The sequence below is a fragment of the Monopterus albus genome, unplaced genomic scaffold (assembly GCF_001952655.1).
Source record: "Monopterus albus unplaced genomic scaffold, M_albus_1.0 scaffold258.1, whole genome shotgun sequence".
Lineage (NCBI taxonomy): Eukaryota > Metazoa > Chordata > Actinopteri > Synbranchiformes > Synbranchidae > Monopterus > Monopterus albus.
Window position 1 is genome coordinate 180,143 of NW_018128138.1, and position 16,867 is coordinate 197,009.

At 45.3% G+C, this 16,867-nt stretch overlaps 1 protein-coding gene across 1 annotated transcript in view; it reads right to left on the reverse strand.

Annotated features, from left to right (window-relative positions):
- Positions 1-2,156: 2,156 nt before the first annotated feature.
- Positions 2,157-16,867, reverse strand: part of sec23a (Sec23 homolog A, coat complex II component) — a 22,429-nt gene continuing 7,718 nt past the window's right edge. Inside the window, exons 7-20 of the mRNA XM_020621406.1 lie at positions 16,852-16,867; positions 16,639-16,797; positions 16,364-16,479; positions 16,017-16,140; positions 14,133-14,213; positions 13,935-14,024; positions 5,489-5,595; positions 4,853-5,006; positions 4,685-4,762; positions 4,367-4,528; positions 4,064-4,150; positions 3,193-3,348; positions 2,443-2,508; positions 2,157-2,366 (exon numbers count right to left, since the gene is read on the reverse strand). The exon at positions 16,852-16,867 is cut by the window's right edge and continues 162 nt beyond it. Coding sequence (XP_020477062.1) covers positions 2,277-2,366; positions 2,443-2,508; positions 3,193-3,348; positions 4,064-4,150; positions 4,367-4,528; positions 4,685-4,762; positions 4,853-5,006; positions 5,489-5,595; positions 13,935-14,024; positions 14,133-14,213; positions 16,017-16,140; positions 16,364-16,479; positions 16,639-16,797; positions 16,852-16,867 — 1,486 coding nt within the window. The 3' untranslated portion in view covers positions 2,157-2,276. The remainder of the gene's footprint in view (positions 2,367-2,442; positions 2,509-3,192; positions 3,349-4,063; positions 4,151-4,366; positions 4,529-4,684; positions 4,763-4,852; positions 5,007-5,488; positions 5,596-13,934; positions 14,025-14,132; positions 14,214-16,016; positions 16,141-16,363; positions 16,480-16,638; positions 16,798-16,851) is intronic.

Consider the following 16,867-nt stretch of genomic DNA (forward strand, 5'->3'; position numbering starts at 1 on the left):
TATATGGTTCCTTGAAGACATTCCCAGGGATACATAAATATGTTAACCTGGCCCCTGAGCTTCACTTGAACATCCCAGAGGCCCTTAGAGAGTCACTTTGCAGATTTTCAGAGGTCATAAAAATTATAGAACAGGTTGCACGTCTTAAGTCTCTCCATGCTTTCTGTAAAAAAAAAAAAAAAACTGGCATTCTTACAAAACGATGCATTTTTCATAACCACACTGTGCACAAATGTCCTCAGAGTGAAAAACTGTCCTCACTTCCACAGTGTGAAACTCGACCTAGTCCACACAAAGACAAACACACATACATACATTGTGTTTAAACAGTAGAAATTTCACACTCACACAGGACGGTGATTGTTGTCACGGTGATCCAAATGCTTCCTGCAGGAAGTGTGAGAAGAATGGCAGGAAGCTGAAGGTTGTGGAGGGTGGAGCTATGACTAATTGACTGCGGTTGTCATAGTAATACTGTGATGGCTAACCTGACTGCATCTGTATGTGTGTTCATCCACTTCAGATTAAAAGCTCAGAGGCTCTTATTCTGGAAGTATCTGTGGACCCCCTGCTTGGTTCTGATTGGTTAATAACACTAGTAGAACGGTAAAGGTCACACTATCAGTATTACTAGTATGATGAGCAGTATCAGTAATAAAATAAGTTATTAAAGAAGTGATACAAGCACTACTATCAGTTCAAGTAATACTACTAATACACAGAAAACCCAACTAGTACTGAAATTAATTTTATACATGATAATACCAGTGCTCCCAGCTAAGATGCTGGAGTGTGATCTCCAGTAAAAGCATTACTAGTAATACTAAGAGAAAATGGTGAGGAGTCAGAGAGGAGGGTAGCGGGCAGATGACAGTAGTACAGCGTCAGTAGACATAGTAGATTACAGACCAGATGAAACCGGACTGGACTTTTCTTCTTCAGAAAAAGAAAAAAACACCGTGAAGATCATCAGTGCGCGTTCATAAGAACGGGGTAACGGCGTCTGACTGTGGGAGAGAGGCACAGAAACACGGTGAACGTCTCCACAGCAGAGTTTTATTAGAAACTTTACACAAACTGAAGTCATCTCCGCAGGACATTTAGTGTTCGAGAGCTTTGAAGAAAAACTTAAACAGATCCCAGACACAGCAGATAAAGTACATGGGCAAGCTTCACACTGTAAATGCAGAATTAGAACTTAAGAACAAACATCACTGAGGTCAGAAAATCAACAGCACCTGTGAGGAAACCTCCAGCATCATGTTTCTGACAGTGATTATCACAGGTTTTCACCAGTCCTGTCCTGATGAAGACAAGCTCAGACTGCTGGGTTTAGTCTTCCATCACACAGTTGATGTTCTGACTGCAGTCGCTTGGCAGAGGCGTTCTGATAACACATCAGTGGCAGAGAGGAGACAAAACGAGTCAGTGACAGACTGAAAATGTTTGTCTGACACACGCTGGTGACAAACAGGAACACACCTGAGCTCTGAACCTGTTCAAGGGCCAAACCAGCGCGTTCACACAGTTTTTACCTCTTTAACAGCAAACTACGTTAGAAAACTCATTTTCCAACGCCTGCTTTTTCATTCATTTATTTTCTATCAGGAAACTAATAAGTCATATTACTTCTGCAGCAAAATGTCTGCAGTGTTTTGTCTCAGGATATTTAACAATTTTAATGTCAAAGTTTTACAATCGTTTAGAAATTAAACCAAAGCAAATGACGCCTGAAACAGCAGGAAAAAAAAGTGTGGCTTGAGATGCAACGTTATTCTGCAACATTCTGATTTTGTTCATTTGCACCAATCAAAATAATTCTAATAGCCACCACTTCCTGCTGCTGTTTCACATTAAATTCCTCACATAGACAAACCACTTACTATGAAGCATCCACAGGATGTTCTATAGCCTCACTGTTGTCAGGTCCAAGACTAAATGAAAAGGAAGTAATGACAATAATGCTGAGTGAGAACCCGCTGGTCTGGTCCTTACGTGGCTCAGCCCACACTCTTCACCTTTTATTTGAACTCTTCTAACAGGTCTGAAAACATACAAATACCCAGAAACACACACATCAGGAATAAAAGTATTTGCAGCACTTAGTCTGCACACAGAGCTTAAAGCGCGAGTCACTGTTGGCTGCGGCTGTGCAGCAGGCTGTGGTGGCTTGTTAGTTGCTTGGTTGGTTGAATGGTTGTTGTGGGAACTCAGGCAGCGAATGCAAAGTAAACCAATAAACATAATGCAGGCAGGTGAGCTGAAGGCAGGCAAGGTCAGGCGGCGCTGGAGACGGCGAGTTTCTTCAGGTGATCCATGAACACCTGGAGACTGACGTCGTCGGTCAGGATGGGAGCCCCAGACTCCTGCAGAGAGCACAGTTCATCAAAACTGGGACAGGTGCCCAGGGGTCAGAGGTCAACTTTAAAGGTGAGGTCTCACCTGTCCCCAGGCATACATGTTGTTGTGGGTCTGGGAGGGGTTCACTTTGGAGAGCAGGAAGCGAGCCTGGAGATCATCATCAGACAATCACAACTCTGCAGATGCAATTACTTTACAACTGTGTACTTTTACAGTGAAACAAACCGATCGACGGAGCTTCACCTTCATCAGGTGTGGCGTGTTAAATGTATACGGATCTGCTCACAGTGATGTGCTGTACTACAGTACACTGTATAGTACAGTCATGTTGTGCGGTACTGTGTTGAGGATAAACAATACTGTATACAATATATGGTATAATGTATGTACTGATATAGAACAGTACACACTGAGGTACATATGGTGTATATGTTGATGTATAACTCTAATAAGTAGAAGTACATGTGTGACAGTACATCAGTACATATACTGTAAATCAAAATTATATAGTATACACATATACAGCCAGTGGTCAGTTTATTAGGAACACTGATCACTGTGGAGGCTGGGGGTTGTATTGTTGTTCTACTGTACTGTGGAGCTGTGCATCTGTTTCTGGTGTTTGGCCTCACTGATGTAAGTGTACAAAACAACAGACATCATCACGCAGGTGAACAAACACCTCTGCGAAACGGTCTGAACACAAACTGAACATCACCGCCATGGAGCCGGCTTTATTACAGGTTACGGTTTGAAACAGGTGTTCCTAATAAACTGACCGCTGAGTGTATGTACAGCTGTGTGTTTATGCGTGTGTGCTAGCGCCCCCACCTGGCTGCCTCCATGTTCCGTGTCAATGTATCTGGGCATGGGGAAACGTGTGTGCAGCAGCTCCTGAGCATCGTCCACAGGAGCCTGGAGGAGATGTCTGAAGTTCTCATACTCGGGCATGTCCTGGTAGCCGGCCTTCCTCCACTGGGCTACAGTCTGCCACAGGGGACACACGAGGACATGCTTCATTGTCACGGTGTCTTACGTTTCTGACTCAGTCCTGTGAGATCGTCCAGTTTGCTCTGATCACACACCAGAGTCAAGGCACAAAACAATGTTTAAAGCTGCATTAATTCAGATCTCCCACACAGCCTGATAACCCCAGTGACAGTGGGACAGGATGTGGTGTCTCCCAGCTACACCCCCCCTCCATGACCCTCTGCTGCCTACAGCCTCCTGTTGTTATTCCAGCTTCTCCACCCTGTGTTGTCAAAGTACGGTCTGTAAATCAGCCCCGCCTGCCGCCTAGCCAAGGTTAGAAGAAGGGTTTTTCCAGCCAGTAGTCATGTCAAACAGCCATGGAGGAGCTCTGGGCAGCTAAAAGTCCGACTGGCCTCGCTCGAGGCCGTCACTGTGACAATAAACACAACACGCACTCAGCCTCGTTAGCTGTGCGCTGGGTTACTGAACCTGTGAGTGAGTGCTACAAATCAAATAATTGATTACTTTTCTGATGACTGCAGCACTATAAATCACTTCACCTGTGTGAAACAATCAAAGAAACCTGTTATTTTTCTCTTTTCCCATTCAAATACCGATGGGGGCACTGATCTGCAAACAGGTGATTAACCTTATGCACCATTCATCTGTGTCTGAGGTCCGTCCAGCTGTTAAAGAAAGAATTCAGGATCATGTTTCAGTGTGTCTGTACCTCTCCATGGTAGATGAGGATTTGGAAGAAAGTATCCATGAGCAGGATTCGGTCTGGCAGGATGCTGCTGCTGTCCAACAGGACTGGCTGGAACACACAACATCTGATCAGTCAGCTTCATCAGACACGGATCCATAACTCCATAAATGTTCTGTTTCTTAACATTAAAAAGCTTCATAATCAGTTTGGAGTTTCAGCCTTTTTATAGACGCTATGGACACACTCATTCAACGGACCACCTGAGGTATTTATACAGGTGAGTACAACAGTGTGCCCTGTACATGTTCAGGTGTGTATGAATACCTCAGGTGGTCCGTTGAATGAATAAGCATAGAGCACAGGTTGGATCATGATGAGCGCCTGAGTCAGGTCCTGTCTGTTGAACTGATGTCTGTAATAGGAACTCTCATCAGGACTGTTGTTGAACACCTGCAGGAAGGGAGAGCGCCGCAGGTGGAACATGAACTGAAACACAAAGACACAGGTAACACATCAGCATCAGGTTAGGTTTAGTGAAAAGCCCTTTCCAGGTGTTACGACAGCTGATTTATCAATAGACAAACAGCAAGTACAGTGTTAAACTGGTATAGCAGAGCATTATGGGATGCAGGTGTGGGTCACCTGAGGGTAGAGGGAGAAGGTCTCCGAGAATCTGAAGGAGTTCGGATCGTCTTTGTGATAATCTCCAAACTTCTGACACTGAACAGAAACAGATTCGAACAGAAGTCTTTACTTTTCTGAGGAGAAACATTCTCACTGCTCAGTTTCTTCTGATCTTGGTCTTCGTACCAGTCTGATGAGCTGTCGGTCCAACCACCTGAGGACATCTGGTCCCTCCTCCGTCTCTGCCCGGTACACCGCTAACCTCGCCATCAAGATGGCTGCCGCCTCCTGATCGAAGGACGCCGCAATGTTCTGAATCTGAGTCTGAGCATCTGCCCAGCTGAGTGAGGAAGAGAGGATGAGGAAAAAATGAAGTAGAGGGGGAAGCCGAGAGAGAAGGAGGAGAGATGGGAGAAGACGAGAGGATGCACAGGGTCAAAGGGGAGGAAAAGATGATAAGAAAGGAGAAAAGATGGAGGAAGAAGACAGGGTGAGAGTAAAGGGGTGAAAGAAGACGAGGACAAAGGAGGCAAGAGGACGGAGGACGGAGAGAAGGAAAAGAAGTGAGGAAAAGTAGAAAGAAGGAAGATGAAAAATTAAGAGGAAGGGAGACAGAAAGGTAAGAAAAGGAGTGAGGAAGGGGAGAAGGGCGAGGAGAAATCTCCAGTTAAATGTTCCCTCCACCAACACCGTCAGAAAAACTCCATCTCCATGGAAACCATGAAGCCTTACAGACTTAACATGTCAATGAACACATCACAGAAGTGACTGAAGCCTGTAGGTCTGGATTCAGCCTGTGTGTCTGTGTGTGCGTTGTCTTACTTCCTGGCTGTGGTGGTAACTCTGATGCGTCTCTGTCCTGACGAGTGTTGGTACTGGGTCACGAACTGGATTGCTCCACGGCCGCCCTGAGGGATCGGAGCGTTGTGCTGTAACATGCAAACAATAAACAGGAGCTGCAGATCAATAATCTGATCCAAACAAACTGTGTGATTAGACTGCTCACAGATTGACAGCAAACAAAATGAAAAACATTTGATCAGTTTTATTTTTACTGCAGGACACCAAACTGAGTAACAGCATCTAAAAAAAACAAACCTATCAGACTGTGCACATTTACGTCACATATTCTGTCATAAGCATCAAACTGATCCGGTCATTATTTTCCATGATGAATTCAGAGCATGTGATTGGCTGAGTGCAGCGTCGTGCAGCAGGTCTCTGAGTGGCAGAGCAGGTAAACGCCACAGGTGAAGACCATGCTGCTGCCTCTATCCAAGCTCGTGTTCTCATGTGATGCAGTTTCAGCTGCTGCTAACAAAGTGCTGTGGGTGGAAACAGACAATTGCCGACAGCAATGTGTCGTGCTGCCAGACACACGACACATTGACAGCACAAGGGAATACAGGTGACAGGAACACGCTGATGACAAGCAAACTCGAAGTAACATTTAGGAATACATACAAAATAACGTTTCTTTGTTTCCTAAAATAATTATCTGTTTCGGTGCATCCAGTTCACTTTTTCAAGACAGACATAAATCTATCGGACCACAGTGGTTCGGTGAGAGCCTTAAGTACTGTATATCTGGGTGTCGTCCATGTAGCTGTGACACTACACTCCTGGAAAATGAGGAAAAAGTAGAGCATGTACAGGTTGAATAGGAAGGGTCCAAGAATCATCCTTGTGGGACACCGTATTTCATGGTGGTTCTGTCAGATTCATAAATTACTGATACTATGTATCCCCTGTCCTCTAGATATGATCTGAACCACCTGAGATGGTTCCCAAGAGTCAGACCCAGTTTTCCATTCTATCTAGAAGTAATGCATGATGCACAGTGTCAAATGCTGCACTAAGATCTAATAGCATCAAGACTGTTAAGTTCCCTGAATTGTTATTTAAGCAAATGTCATTTAAAGTCTTTATGGGAGCAGGTTCAGTGCTACTGTACGATTGGAAATCTGACTGAAATCTATCGAGGATTTCATCTGTTTGCAGGAAGTGGTTGATTTAGTTAAAAACTACTTGATGAGTGGAGAGGGCTTCCATCAATGCAGCACTGACATTCTCATTAAGGTATCTTTTCTTGGCAATTTGAGACCTTAGCTGAATGAGTGAGGAAACTAAGGGCTCAAAGAAGATGCAGAAGCGATCGGACGGAGAAGGATCCCTGGTATTCACAGCAGGAACAGTCAGGCCCTTACTGATAGCTAAATCTAGAGAGCATGACCTCGAGTGCGAGTCGGGCAATTACATGCCATACTAGTTCTTTAGAAGTGCTATCACTGAGATTGTCTAAATGAATACTGAAGTCCCCAGTTAAAATAAAAGGGCTGAAATCAGTACAAATAAGTGACAGCAGTTCAGACAAGTCAATGAAATGTGCACAGTACTTAGAGGTTCTATAGACAGGAACTAATAATATGCTTGGTAAGGTTTTCAACACAGTACAGACACATTCAAAAGGATTAAATTCACCAAATGAAATCCGCTCACACTGAAATGTAGCCTTAGAACTAGAAGTAACACCACCCCGTTTGTTGACACTGGAAATACTATGGAAGTTGAAATTTGGGGGCTGTTTCGATGAATGTGCTGAAGAACATCAGAACCCAAACAGTGGTGAGTTTTTTAAAATCGATTCCAGGATTCTGGACAACACGTCTGCTATGATGCAGCTGGAGGCTTCTGAGTCAGCAGCACAGAAACATGGCTCTGTACCGAGCCGACCTGTGCGTCACTGCACCGCACCACCTGATTTACTCTGGTCACACAAAGCCTCAAACAGAAACACAACTGACTTGAGCTCCTTGGTGGTCTGAGGTTACACAGCAGTGGCTTGATGATAATGATTAGACACCCGAGTCAGACTGTATGACACATGTACACACACATTATCTGTTGTGTCAACACCAGCTGAACATCCAATATCCTGTGTGTGTGTGTGTCTCATTGTCTCAGCAGGTGACAGACAGGTGCACCACAGCAACGCTGCCTCTGAGGCGCAAACATACAGCAGTCTGTCTTCACACCCAAAGCTGATCAGACTCTGATGGTCTCAGATCAGATTTAAACACAACAAGAATCGATTGATACCAGCAACATCTGCTGATCATCTGGTCTGTCCTTCGACTCAGCTGTACAGAGAAGTCCGGAGACCGGTTTTCTTGGAGAACTCGATTGACGTGAACTCTCCTCCAACAAACAGTTCCAGGTAGAGCTGAAATGATGAGAACATCACTTCTGATAATTGATCAATGTTGTAGTTGGTTCCCACTTCTCAAGTGTGAGGATTTTCTGTTCATTTGATCTCATGTGACTGGAAACTGAATCTCTATGGGTTTGTAATTTATAGATCAAACGATAGTCATCAGAATAATCAGTAGCACAAATAATCGGTGGTTGTTGGTCTAGATCCATGGGCCAAAGAGGAGGCTAAAAGTTGTCTTTGTTGATTCCCGTTTAAGTTTTTACCTCACCCAAAGCACCATCCAGACTCCACCCTGATAGTTCCAGAGTCACTGACCAAGAGCAGGGGGACTTTTTGGGGGCCAGGAACCGATTCAGACCTGTGTTCCTGCAGTGGAAATACAGGCTGGTAGATTCTGTGCAGGTTTTACTTTATTTATATTTTAAACATGACTCAGGCTCAGTTGTCAAAGTTAAAGCTGATCCTAGGCCTGTAGTAACTGAGATACAAACCCCCACTTCTGTTCATCTGTTTATGTCAGAGACATTGGTAGAAAACCCTGGAGGACGTGTGGTGTTGTCAGTGTCCACTTTGTGAAGACCGGATTTAAACTTTGAGAGACAAAACAAACTTAAGAGAAGACGTAGAGGTGGAGCTGCGACAAGACATTCCTCACTTTAATTGTATCAGAGAAATGTATGCTTTAGGTTTCATTATGTTTTAAAACTGTAAAAGAGATAAAGGATTTTTTTCTCACATCCTCTGATGTCCCATCTGATCTGTAATCAGTGACCTACTGCACTTCCTGTCCTGTGAGTCCATTTGAAGATGGCAGACGTCCTGAGGACACTGTACACCACTCTGATGATTCTGTCGAGCGTGGCTTCCATTTGTGGGAATATCCTCCTCCTGCTGGTGCACCTCCTCAACAAGGAGCTCTGGTCCGACACACTGGGCCTCACCCTGAGCATCAGCCTCAGCGACCTGGCTCTCGGACTCTCCACCATCTCTGTCGGAGCTCACAACAGCCTCTGTCGGCCTGAGGGCTACCCCAGTGAGGGCGCCTTCTGTCAGGGCAGTGGCTTCATCTTCGTCCTCCTGCAGACCTCCTCCATCCATTCCCTAACCTGGGTCACTGTTGACAAATTCGCTGAGGTATGGTTCGCCCTCAGGTACAGCAGCATCTGGACAGCTGGACGGATACAGGCAGTACTAATCCTAATCTGGCTGTTCTGCCTGGTGAACGCCACTCTGCCCCTGCTGGGCTTCGGCAGCTATGTCTACAGCGAGTCACGGTTCCTCTGTTGCCTGAGCTTCACACCTGAAAACGGGTACTTTGTGGTGTTGTGGATGTGTTTGGGCATCGTGGTGCCAATCCTCACCACATGCTCTCTTTATGGATACATCATCTATGTAGCCAGGAAACAGGCCAGGAGAGGAACGTTCATGTGCAATGAGTTGCACTGCTTCTACGTTCCTTCCAATAATTATCTGAGGAGTTCCACTGTGATGGTCACAAGCTCAGGTGAGTTCATGCTACGCTCTGACAGATCACTGCACTTCTGTCTACATAAACAATATTTACTAAACCTGGAGCAATTTTAGAGATCCTAAAATATCCAAAGATCCCAAATCTGCTAGGTTCAGGCTGAACTTTGGGGAAATTTGTCTAAAAATGAAGCAAGTTGAATATTTCCATCTGATGAGAAATCTGAAGTTTTACAGAACCTACAGTAACTTGACATATCTCATATCACAGAGTTCAGGAAACTTCTGAGGCAAACGGAAGTAGTGCAAGAGTGAAAGGTTGTGAGAATGTGATGCAAAGCCACAGTCTGACTCTAAGGTTTAGACTTTAATATGATCTGTCAGTCTGCAGACACCACGAGAACAGATGCTGACAGAACATGTATAATGAAAAAAGTCCTAGATAAAACCTGAGTCTATAGACCAGAAACCAGATGTGTAACAGCTAAGGATCACCTCCATGTTTACCTTTATAACTCCCTCTCTTTACGGAGACTCACTGTGACATAAACACAGGGAAGGTCAAAGGTCACAGCAGCAGACAGCATGAATTGGAGACACTGAATAATAGGCTTTTGACCATTCCCAGACCTCTGCAGCTAGTCCCCAGACCTGCAGTTGGTTGTTTCTGATGTGCTCATCTGGTAACACACTTTTCTGGTTGCAGCATGTTTGCTGGTCTGCTGGCTACCCTACATCTCGGTGTGTCTGTATGAGACGTTCAGTGGTCAGCAGAGCCCTGCCATGACCTCTGCCCTCTCCACCTGGCTGGTTCTGACCAGTGCTGCCCTTAACCCTTGGATCACCTGCATGACACAGACGTAAGTATTACTCAGAGAAGGTAAAAACTCTAATGTAACTAGCCTGCTGACATCAGATGGTTCTATTACAGGAGTTACATAATGTGAAACAGCAAACAAACATCATGATCTTGCTTTAAATAAGTAATTTTGTCTGGAAATGTCCGTCTGTCCATGTGTCTCCAGCAGGTACAGGGCAGCAATGCGTAGGAGTGTCAGTAGGTTGATTCAGAGGTGTCCGTGCTTTGGGACACCTTTGGAGTCCTGCCCACAGAGCTCTCCCCTTCATCTGGACATGACCAATCACATCAGCACAACGTCAACATGTGCACCATTGTCGCTGAAAACATCAATGCCGACACCGCCATGACCAAAATTATCCAACACCATCAACACAACCTCCGCTACAACTTCTCTATTATCCTCATTGTGACCATCAGGCTGATCTGAGACAGAGTGCATTCTGTGAAATGTAGTTCCTCCTGTTTCAATATAATTGCTTTGAACATATTCCTGCTCCATTACATCCAGAGCTTTGATTAGAGTTGAGTTGACAAAGAAAGACAGATGAGTTCACACCCTGCTTATTGTCACGCGTGCACACAATTGACATGAAATTGGGTTCAGAGATTCACAGTTCCCAAAGGGTGAATACAGATAACCTTGGCAATCCTCTGTTTCCTCTTGCACCGTGAAGATTTCCCTGTGTACAACCCTTCAGGTCCTCACACAATATCTATAAAAGGTAAAAACCAAAACCTGAAATCCCACAAGCCTCAGCTGTATTTTGAGAATAAGCTGAAGTGGTTTAGCCTAGCGACACCATGAGTTAGCATAAGCATAAGCTTTATTGCCAAGTATTATCAAAAATATAAGAAATGTGACTCCAGCCCAGTGGCCCACAACATTCACAGTAATAAAAAACAAAACACAAACTATATACAAGTTAAAAAAGCAAACAGACTAGGTGTTCAAGAGTGCAATAGTCCGGGCGAAGAAACTGTTTCTGTATCTGGTTGTCCTGGCGTACAGTGACCTGTAGCACCGACCAGAGAGGAGGGGTTCAAACAGTGTGTGTCCAGGGAGTGAGGGGTCTGCAGCAATCTTCTCAGCCCTCTTTTTGAGGGCTGGAGTCTGTTCCTGTGCTCTTTGGTTGCTGAGCCAAACCGACAGTGATGGAGGTGCAGAGAACAGACTCGATGATTCCTCTGTGGAACTGTATCAGCAGCTCCTGGGGCAGGTCGAACTTCCTGAGCTGGAGCAGGAAGTACATCCTGCTGTGTCTTCTTGGTGATGGTCCTGATGTTGGACGTCCACTTCAGGTCCTGGGAGATAGTGGAGCCCAGGAACTTGAAGGACTTTACTGCTGATACAGTGCTGCCAAGTATGGTGAGTGGGGGTAAGGTGAGGGGGGTTCTTCCTGACTGTCATCTCCACTGTTTTGAGCGTGTTCAGCTCCAGGTTGTTGTGGCTACACCACAGGACCAGCTGCTTAACCTCCCGTCTGTAGACTGGTCTCATCTGAGACAATGATGAGTCAATGACCGTTGTATCATCAGCAAACTTTAGGAGCTTGACAGAGGGGTCCTTCGAGATGCAGTTGTTGGTGTAGAGTGAAAACAGCAGAGGGGAGAGCACACATCCCTGGGGGGCACCTGTGCTTATTGTCCGGGTGCTGGATGTGGTTTTCTCCAGCCTCACCTGCTGCTTCCTGTCTGTGAGAAAGCTAGTAATCCACTGACAGGTGGGGGCAGGCACAGTGAGCTGGGTCAGTTTGGAGTGGAGGATGTCCAGGATGATAGTGTTGAACGCTGAGCTGAAGTCCACAAAGAGGGCCCGTGCATAGGTCCCTGGGGAGTCGAGGTGTTGCAGGATGTAGTGCAGCGCCAAGTTCACTGCATCATCCCGTTTGTTTGGTAAGCAAACTGCAGGGAATCTAGCCGGGGGTCTGTGATTGCCTTCAGGTGGGCCAATACCAGTCTCTCAAAACACTTCAATGTCTACAAATGTCAGGGTGACAAATGTCTAGTAATTCAGTTCCCTGATGGAGGATTTCTTGGGAACTGGAATGATGGTGGAGCGTTTAAAACAAGAGGGAACCACACAAAGCTCCAGTGATCTACTGAAGACAAGAGCCAACTGCTCAGCACAGACTTCTAGACAGGAGGGGGTCGCACCATCTGGGCCTGGAGTCTTACTGATCTTTTGTTTCCTAAAAAAGCAATGCACATCTCTTTCACAGATCCTCGGAGGAGGTGGGCTAATGGGGGGGAGAGGTAGTCCTAGAGTAAGCAGCTACTGGTTGCGGGTCTAAGATGAGTTGAGAGAGGGGTGAGGAGTTCTAGCTCTCAAACCTACAATAAAACTCAATTAGCTCATTAGCCAACTGGTAGCTCTCCACAGAATCCTGTACCCAGCGATGTTCTGTAGGCTTCTCCACACTGACAACCAATCGTTGGCCCAAAACTGATTTTTCAGCCTTTCCAAGTAGCTTCTCTTTTCTCTGATCTCCTCTGTCAGTGTGTTTACGCGTGTTTATACAGGGTCCTGTCCCCACTCCTGTAGGCCTCCTCTTTGACATGACAAGGCAGTTTGAACTTCACTGTGAGCTTCACCAGGGTTTATTGTTATTGTATGTGCAGCTTTAGGTTTCTGCCTATAAGTGGGAATGAGGTGTATCATGCAGTGGTCTGAAAGCCCAAGGGCTGCACGGGGAACAGAGCGATAGGCCGTCCTTGATTACTGTGCAACAATGACATGTTGGCTGTATCTTATTACTTATTCACTTCATGGCTGTGGCTCATGAGGTAGGGCAGTCGTCTCCTGACCAGCAAGTTGGTGGTTCGACTCCCGGTCTCCCCGCATGCCTAAGTGTCCCTGAGCAAGACACTGAACCCCGAATTGCTCCTGGTGGCTTGACTAGCGCCGGTGCATGGCAGCTTGTCGTCATCAGTGTGTGAATGTTGTGTAACATCTGACAAATGTCTGCATTTTCTGATGGTGCAATGATGTGTAGGCTGTGTCCATGAGTCTGCAAGGTGCGAACTACAGTGGAAATGAAATGTTGTGCACCACAATGACGTGAAAGCACCGTAGCAGTGTGTGGTCACTCTGCTGAAGGCAGGTTGTGACAGAAACATGTCATCACTGCTGCACTGTTTCATTTTTCAGTTTTTGCATCTTGATGTTGTGATCATTTTCATTTCCGGCCTTATGGCGTTATTGCGTTGGGTGGGAAAGATGAGTGCATCTCTAATGAGACCAACCACAAAATTATCAGTGTATCATTATATGATCTAATCTGTAACCTTTGGTTAACTCACTGTTGTTCACTGTTTATCTTTCCACCATGTTATCCTCTGCTTAAGAAATCTTAAGCCTCATCAAAGTCCTCCTCTCTACTCTTATCGGTTTTCACCTTAGGGGCCAAGATGCTTTGTGAATAACTTCTCTTTACAAGGATCTAATCTCAACTTTTAAAGGGAAATCCTTAGAAAAGTCATAATTCTAAAAAACTTCGTCACTAGGTGTGACTCTTTGGGCTTAGGGGCTTTGTGAATACAGGTCCAGGTCTCCTTACATCGCCCCACCCAGTGACATCATTGCTGGATCATGAGTAAGGTTTGCTCTTACTAATTGATTTCCACCGGTGATCAATGAGGAGTTTTTGAGTAGATCTCAGACCAGCTGCTGACATGTAATAAACCAAACTGAGCGCGTCTAAAGGTCAGAGGTCAGGTGTTCATACCTGGTTGACGACCTCAAAGTAAAAAGCCAGTGTAGTGCTCGGGTCCAAACCACAGATCTTCCACTGACATGTTCCTCCGGTGCCGATCTCCTGCGAAGACACATGCAAAGAGTTGTAGTCAACCTGTAAACCTGTGCTGGAGATGAAGCCAGCTCAGGTGTATGATAAGGTCAAAGGTCAACTGTGTGCGTTACATACGTTCTCAGAGACACAGGGTCCTTTAGCGTTCAGAGATACACACGGTCCGATTGCTCCGGATACTTTGATCTCTCTGGACGTCTGAAACCAAACACAGCTGTGAGTCAATTCACCTGTAACCTAGGTGAGCTGTGGGCGTGGCCTGTGTGCACAGTGGGTCTTCTTCATTCCCAAGGCTTGACATTAAACTTTTTTAGCCACATGCCCTTCAGGTAAGTAGCCAAAATGTTTTACTTGCCCAATATCCAAAATTTCTTGCCCAAAATGGAAAATGTAGGTTATTAAAAAAATAAAATAAATGGGGTTTGGACAATTGTGGTAATTTATTAATGCACAAAACATATAATGTGCTGAAATAAGATAATAAAAGCCATTATCTTTCCAGAATGACACAAGGGCACTAAAAATTATGACAGCATGCATGCACAAATACTGTGGAAAATGAGGGGTTCTGTTATTTTAACCACTTTGTGAAAAATAAAACTGAAAACCAACTTGTATGGATGTATGGAGATGTTTCCCCTTACAAAATCATCTAAAGAACGCAAGGTTTGGCTTTAAATGCCCAGTAGTAGGGAAGAAAGATATCAAAGCGTTTTAAACATGCAGAGTCAAAGCCATCGTTCCTGAATGCCAAAATACACCAATCAGCCATAACATTAGGACCGCCTGCCTAACACCGTGTACACAGGACTCAGTGCACCATTTGGTCAGCACTCGTGCCACTCTGCAGCTCACTGTGCATCTTCTGTGAACTGGTTCTCTACCACAGTTTCGCTTCAGAGGGACCAGTGTACAGTATTTCTCATTTTCACCCATTTTCACAAAGATCCTAACAAAATTGACTCTTGAACAAGATGAATGAAATTTAAAAGCTGAATCTACTGTAGATCAACATCATCACTGAGCCCTGGGCGTCCATGACCCAGTTACCAGTCCACTGTCTGTCCTTCCTTAGACGCTGTTGGTAGGTACCAACCACCGCAGACCCAGGACACCCAACAAGACCTGCAGTTTGGGGGACGCTCTGACCCACTGGTCAGCCGTCACAGTCTGACCCTTGTCAAAGTCACTCGGATCCTTACGTTGCCCTTCTTTCCTGCTTCCAACACATCAACTTTGAGGAGCTGAATGTTCACCTGCTGCCTGATATGCCCCCCATACTGACAGGTGCCAGTGGAACGAGATAATCAATCCACCACCCTGTCAGTGGTCAATCATATGGCTGATCGCTGTATGTCTTTTCTTGATTCTCTAGCTGTGATATGTCACTGTTTCAGTTGTAATTTAACAGTTTTTCTAACCATAGGATATGATACCAATAACTTAGCATTAGCTTACATTTATGGAAAGCCTCTGTACTTAGCTAGCTGGAGCATAAACTCAATAGCCATTGAGAATTATGAACAGTGGGTTGGGCTCTGCATTTTTTAAACCATTTTAGAAATCTTTCTATAGGAATGTCCTTTGTCTTTTTGCTTTGTAACCATGCAGAGCTGCTGTTTCACCATTGCTTTTTTGTTTCATTGTTTTGCCAGGTGCTTGGCCAGTTTTGGGTGCTTGGAGGAACATTTTTAAAGAAAAACAGATGGCTGCTTGTTATTCCATTAGATACATAACATTAACTTAGTATGGTTGAGATCAGAACCGCTTCACAATGAGAAAGACGGCCTCTCATTGGTTGACAAGTCAGGAACACACCGGTTGACGAACTCAACCCAAGGGATCATGGAAGGCTAGTAGAAGGCTAACGACAACAGTTGTTTTCAGCATGGAAAAAATGGATACAATCACGTTTATTTTTCACTTGGACCAATCGGGTAACTGCATGACACATTCAGCTAGCCTGAACACAGAGTTTACTTTAATGTCGAGCCCTGATACCTTGACTTCTAGTGTGGCGGCGAAGGCCATCTTGAAGGATCCCTGGACATCTTTGGTGAAAACTCTCTGGAAGGTTTGTTTAAACAGAGACGTGTTGAAGGAGTCAGCCATCACCATGTAACCTCTGCAGAGACACAATCACACAGCCATACACAGGTGTGTTCATCTCTGTGACACGTCCACACCTGCTCACATCACATTAGTGCCCCGCCTATCATGTCACAAAAACACTGATGTGGAAATCTGTGGACTGGTCTGAGGGAAGAGGACTAGGGAGTGAATGAAGTCATGGGTGGGGTATAAACAGAAGGGTCATGGGTGGGGTATAAACAGAAACACGTGTGTACCCGGTGCAGTTTTCACAGCACTTCATCTCCAGCATGCCGGTCTGATCAAGAGCACAGGCGTAGATATCAATGACGTGACCGTTAGCAGAAGCTCTGTTAGCCAGAGACTCGTAGTGCTGCAACACAAAACACACAATGTTAATACTCAGACCTGGCCGCTGACCTGTACCATGTCAGCTGAGCCCAGACCTGACAATAATAAAAAGTGATGTGCTCTTCAGTAAATGTTATTACTAGCAAGAATTCAACAGTCAGAGTCAGTAGCTGTCACTCACCTTGGTGGCTTTCTTCATAAACTTGGCATTGTCCTTCTCGATGTCATGCCAGGACCTGATGGGGGTCTTCAGTTCATCTCCCACCACCATGCCGGGGCCCTGTGTCGCCGGGCCACTGATGAACGTCATGATCCGAGCACCCGTGTTTGGGAAGGTGCACTATGGGTAAAAAAAAAAAAAAAAAAAAAAAAAAAACCCCCACCCAAGGCCCGCGGAAAAAAAACCCACA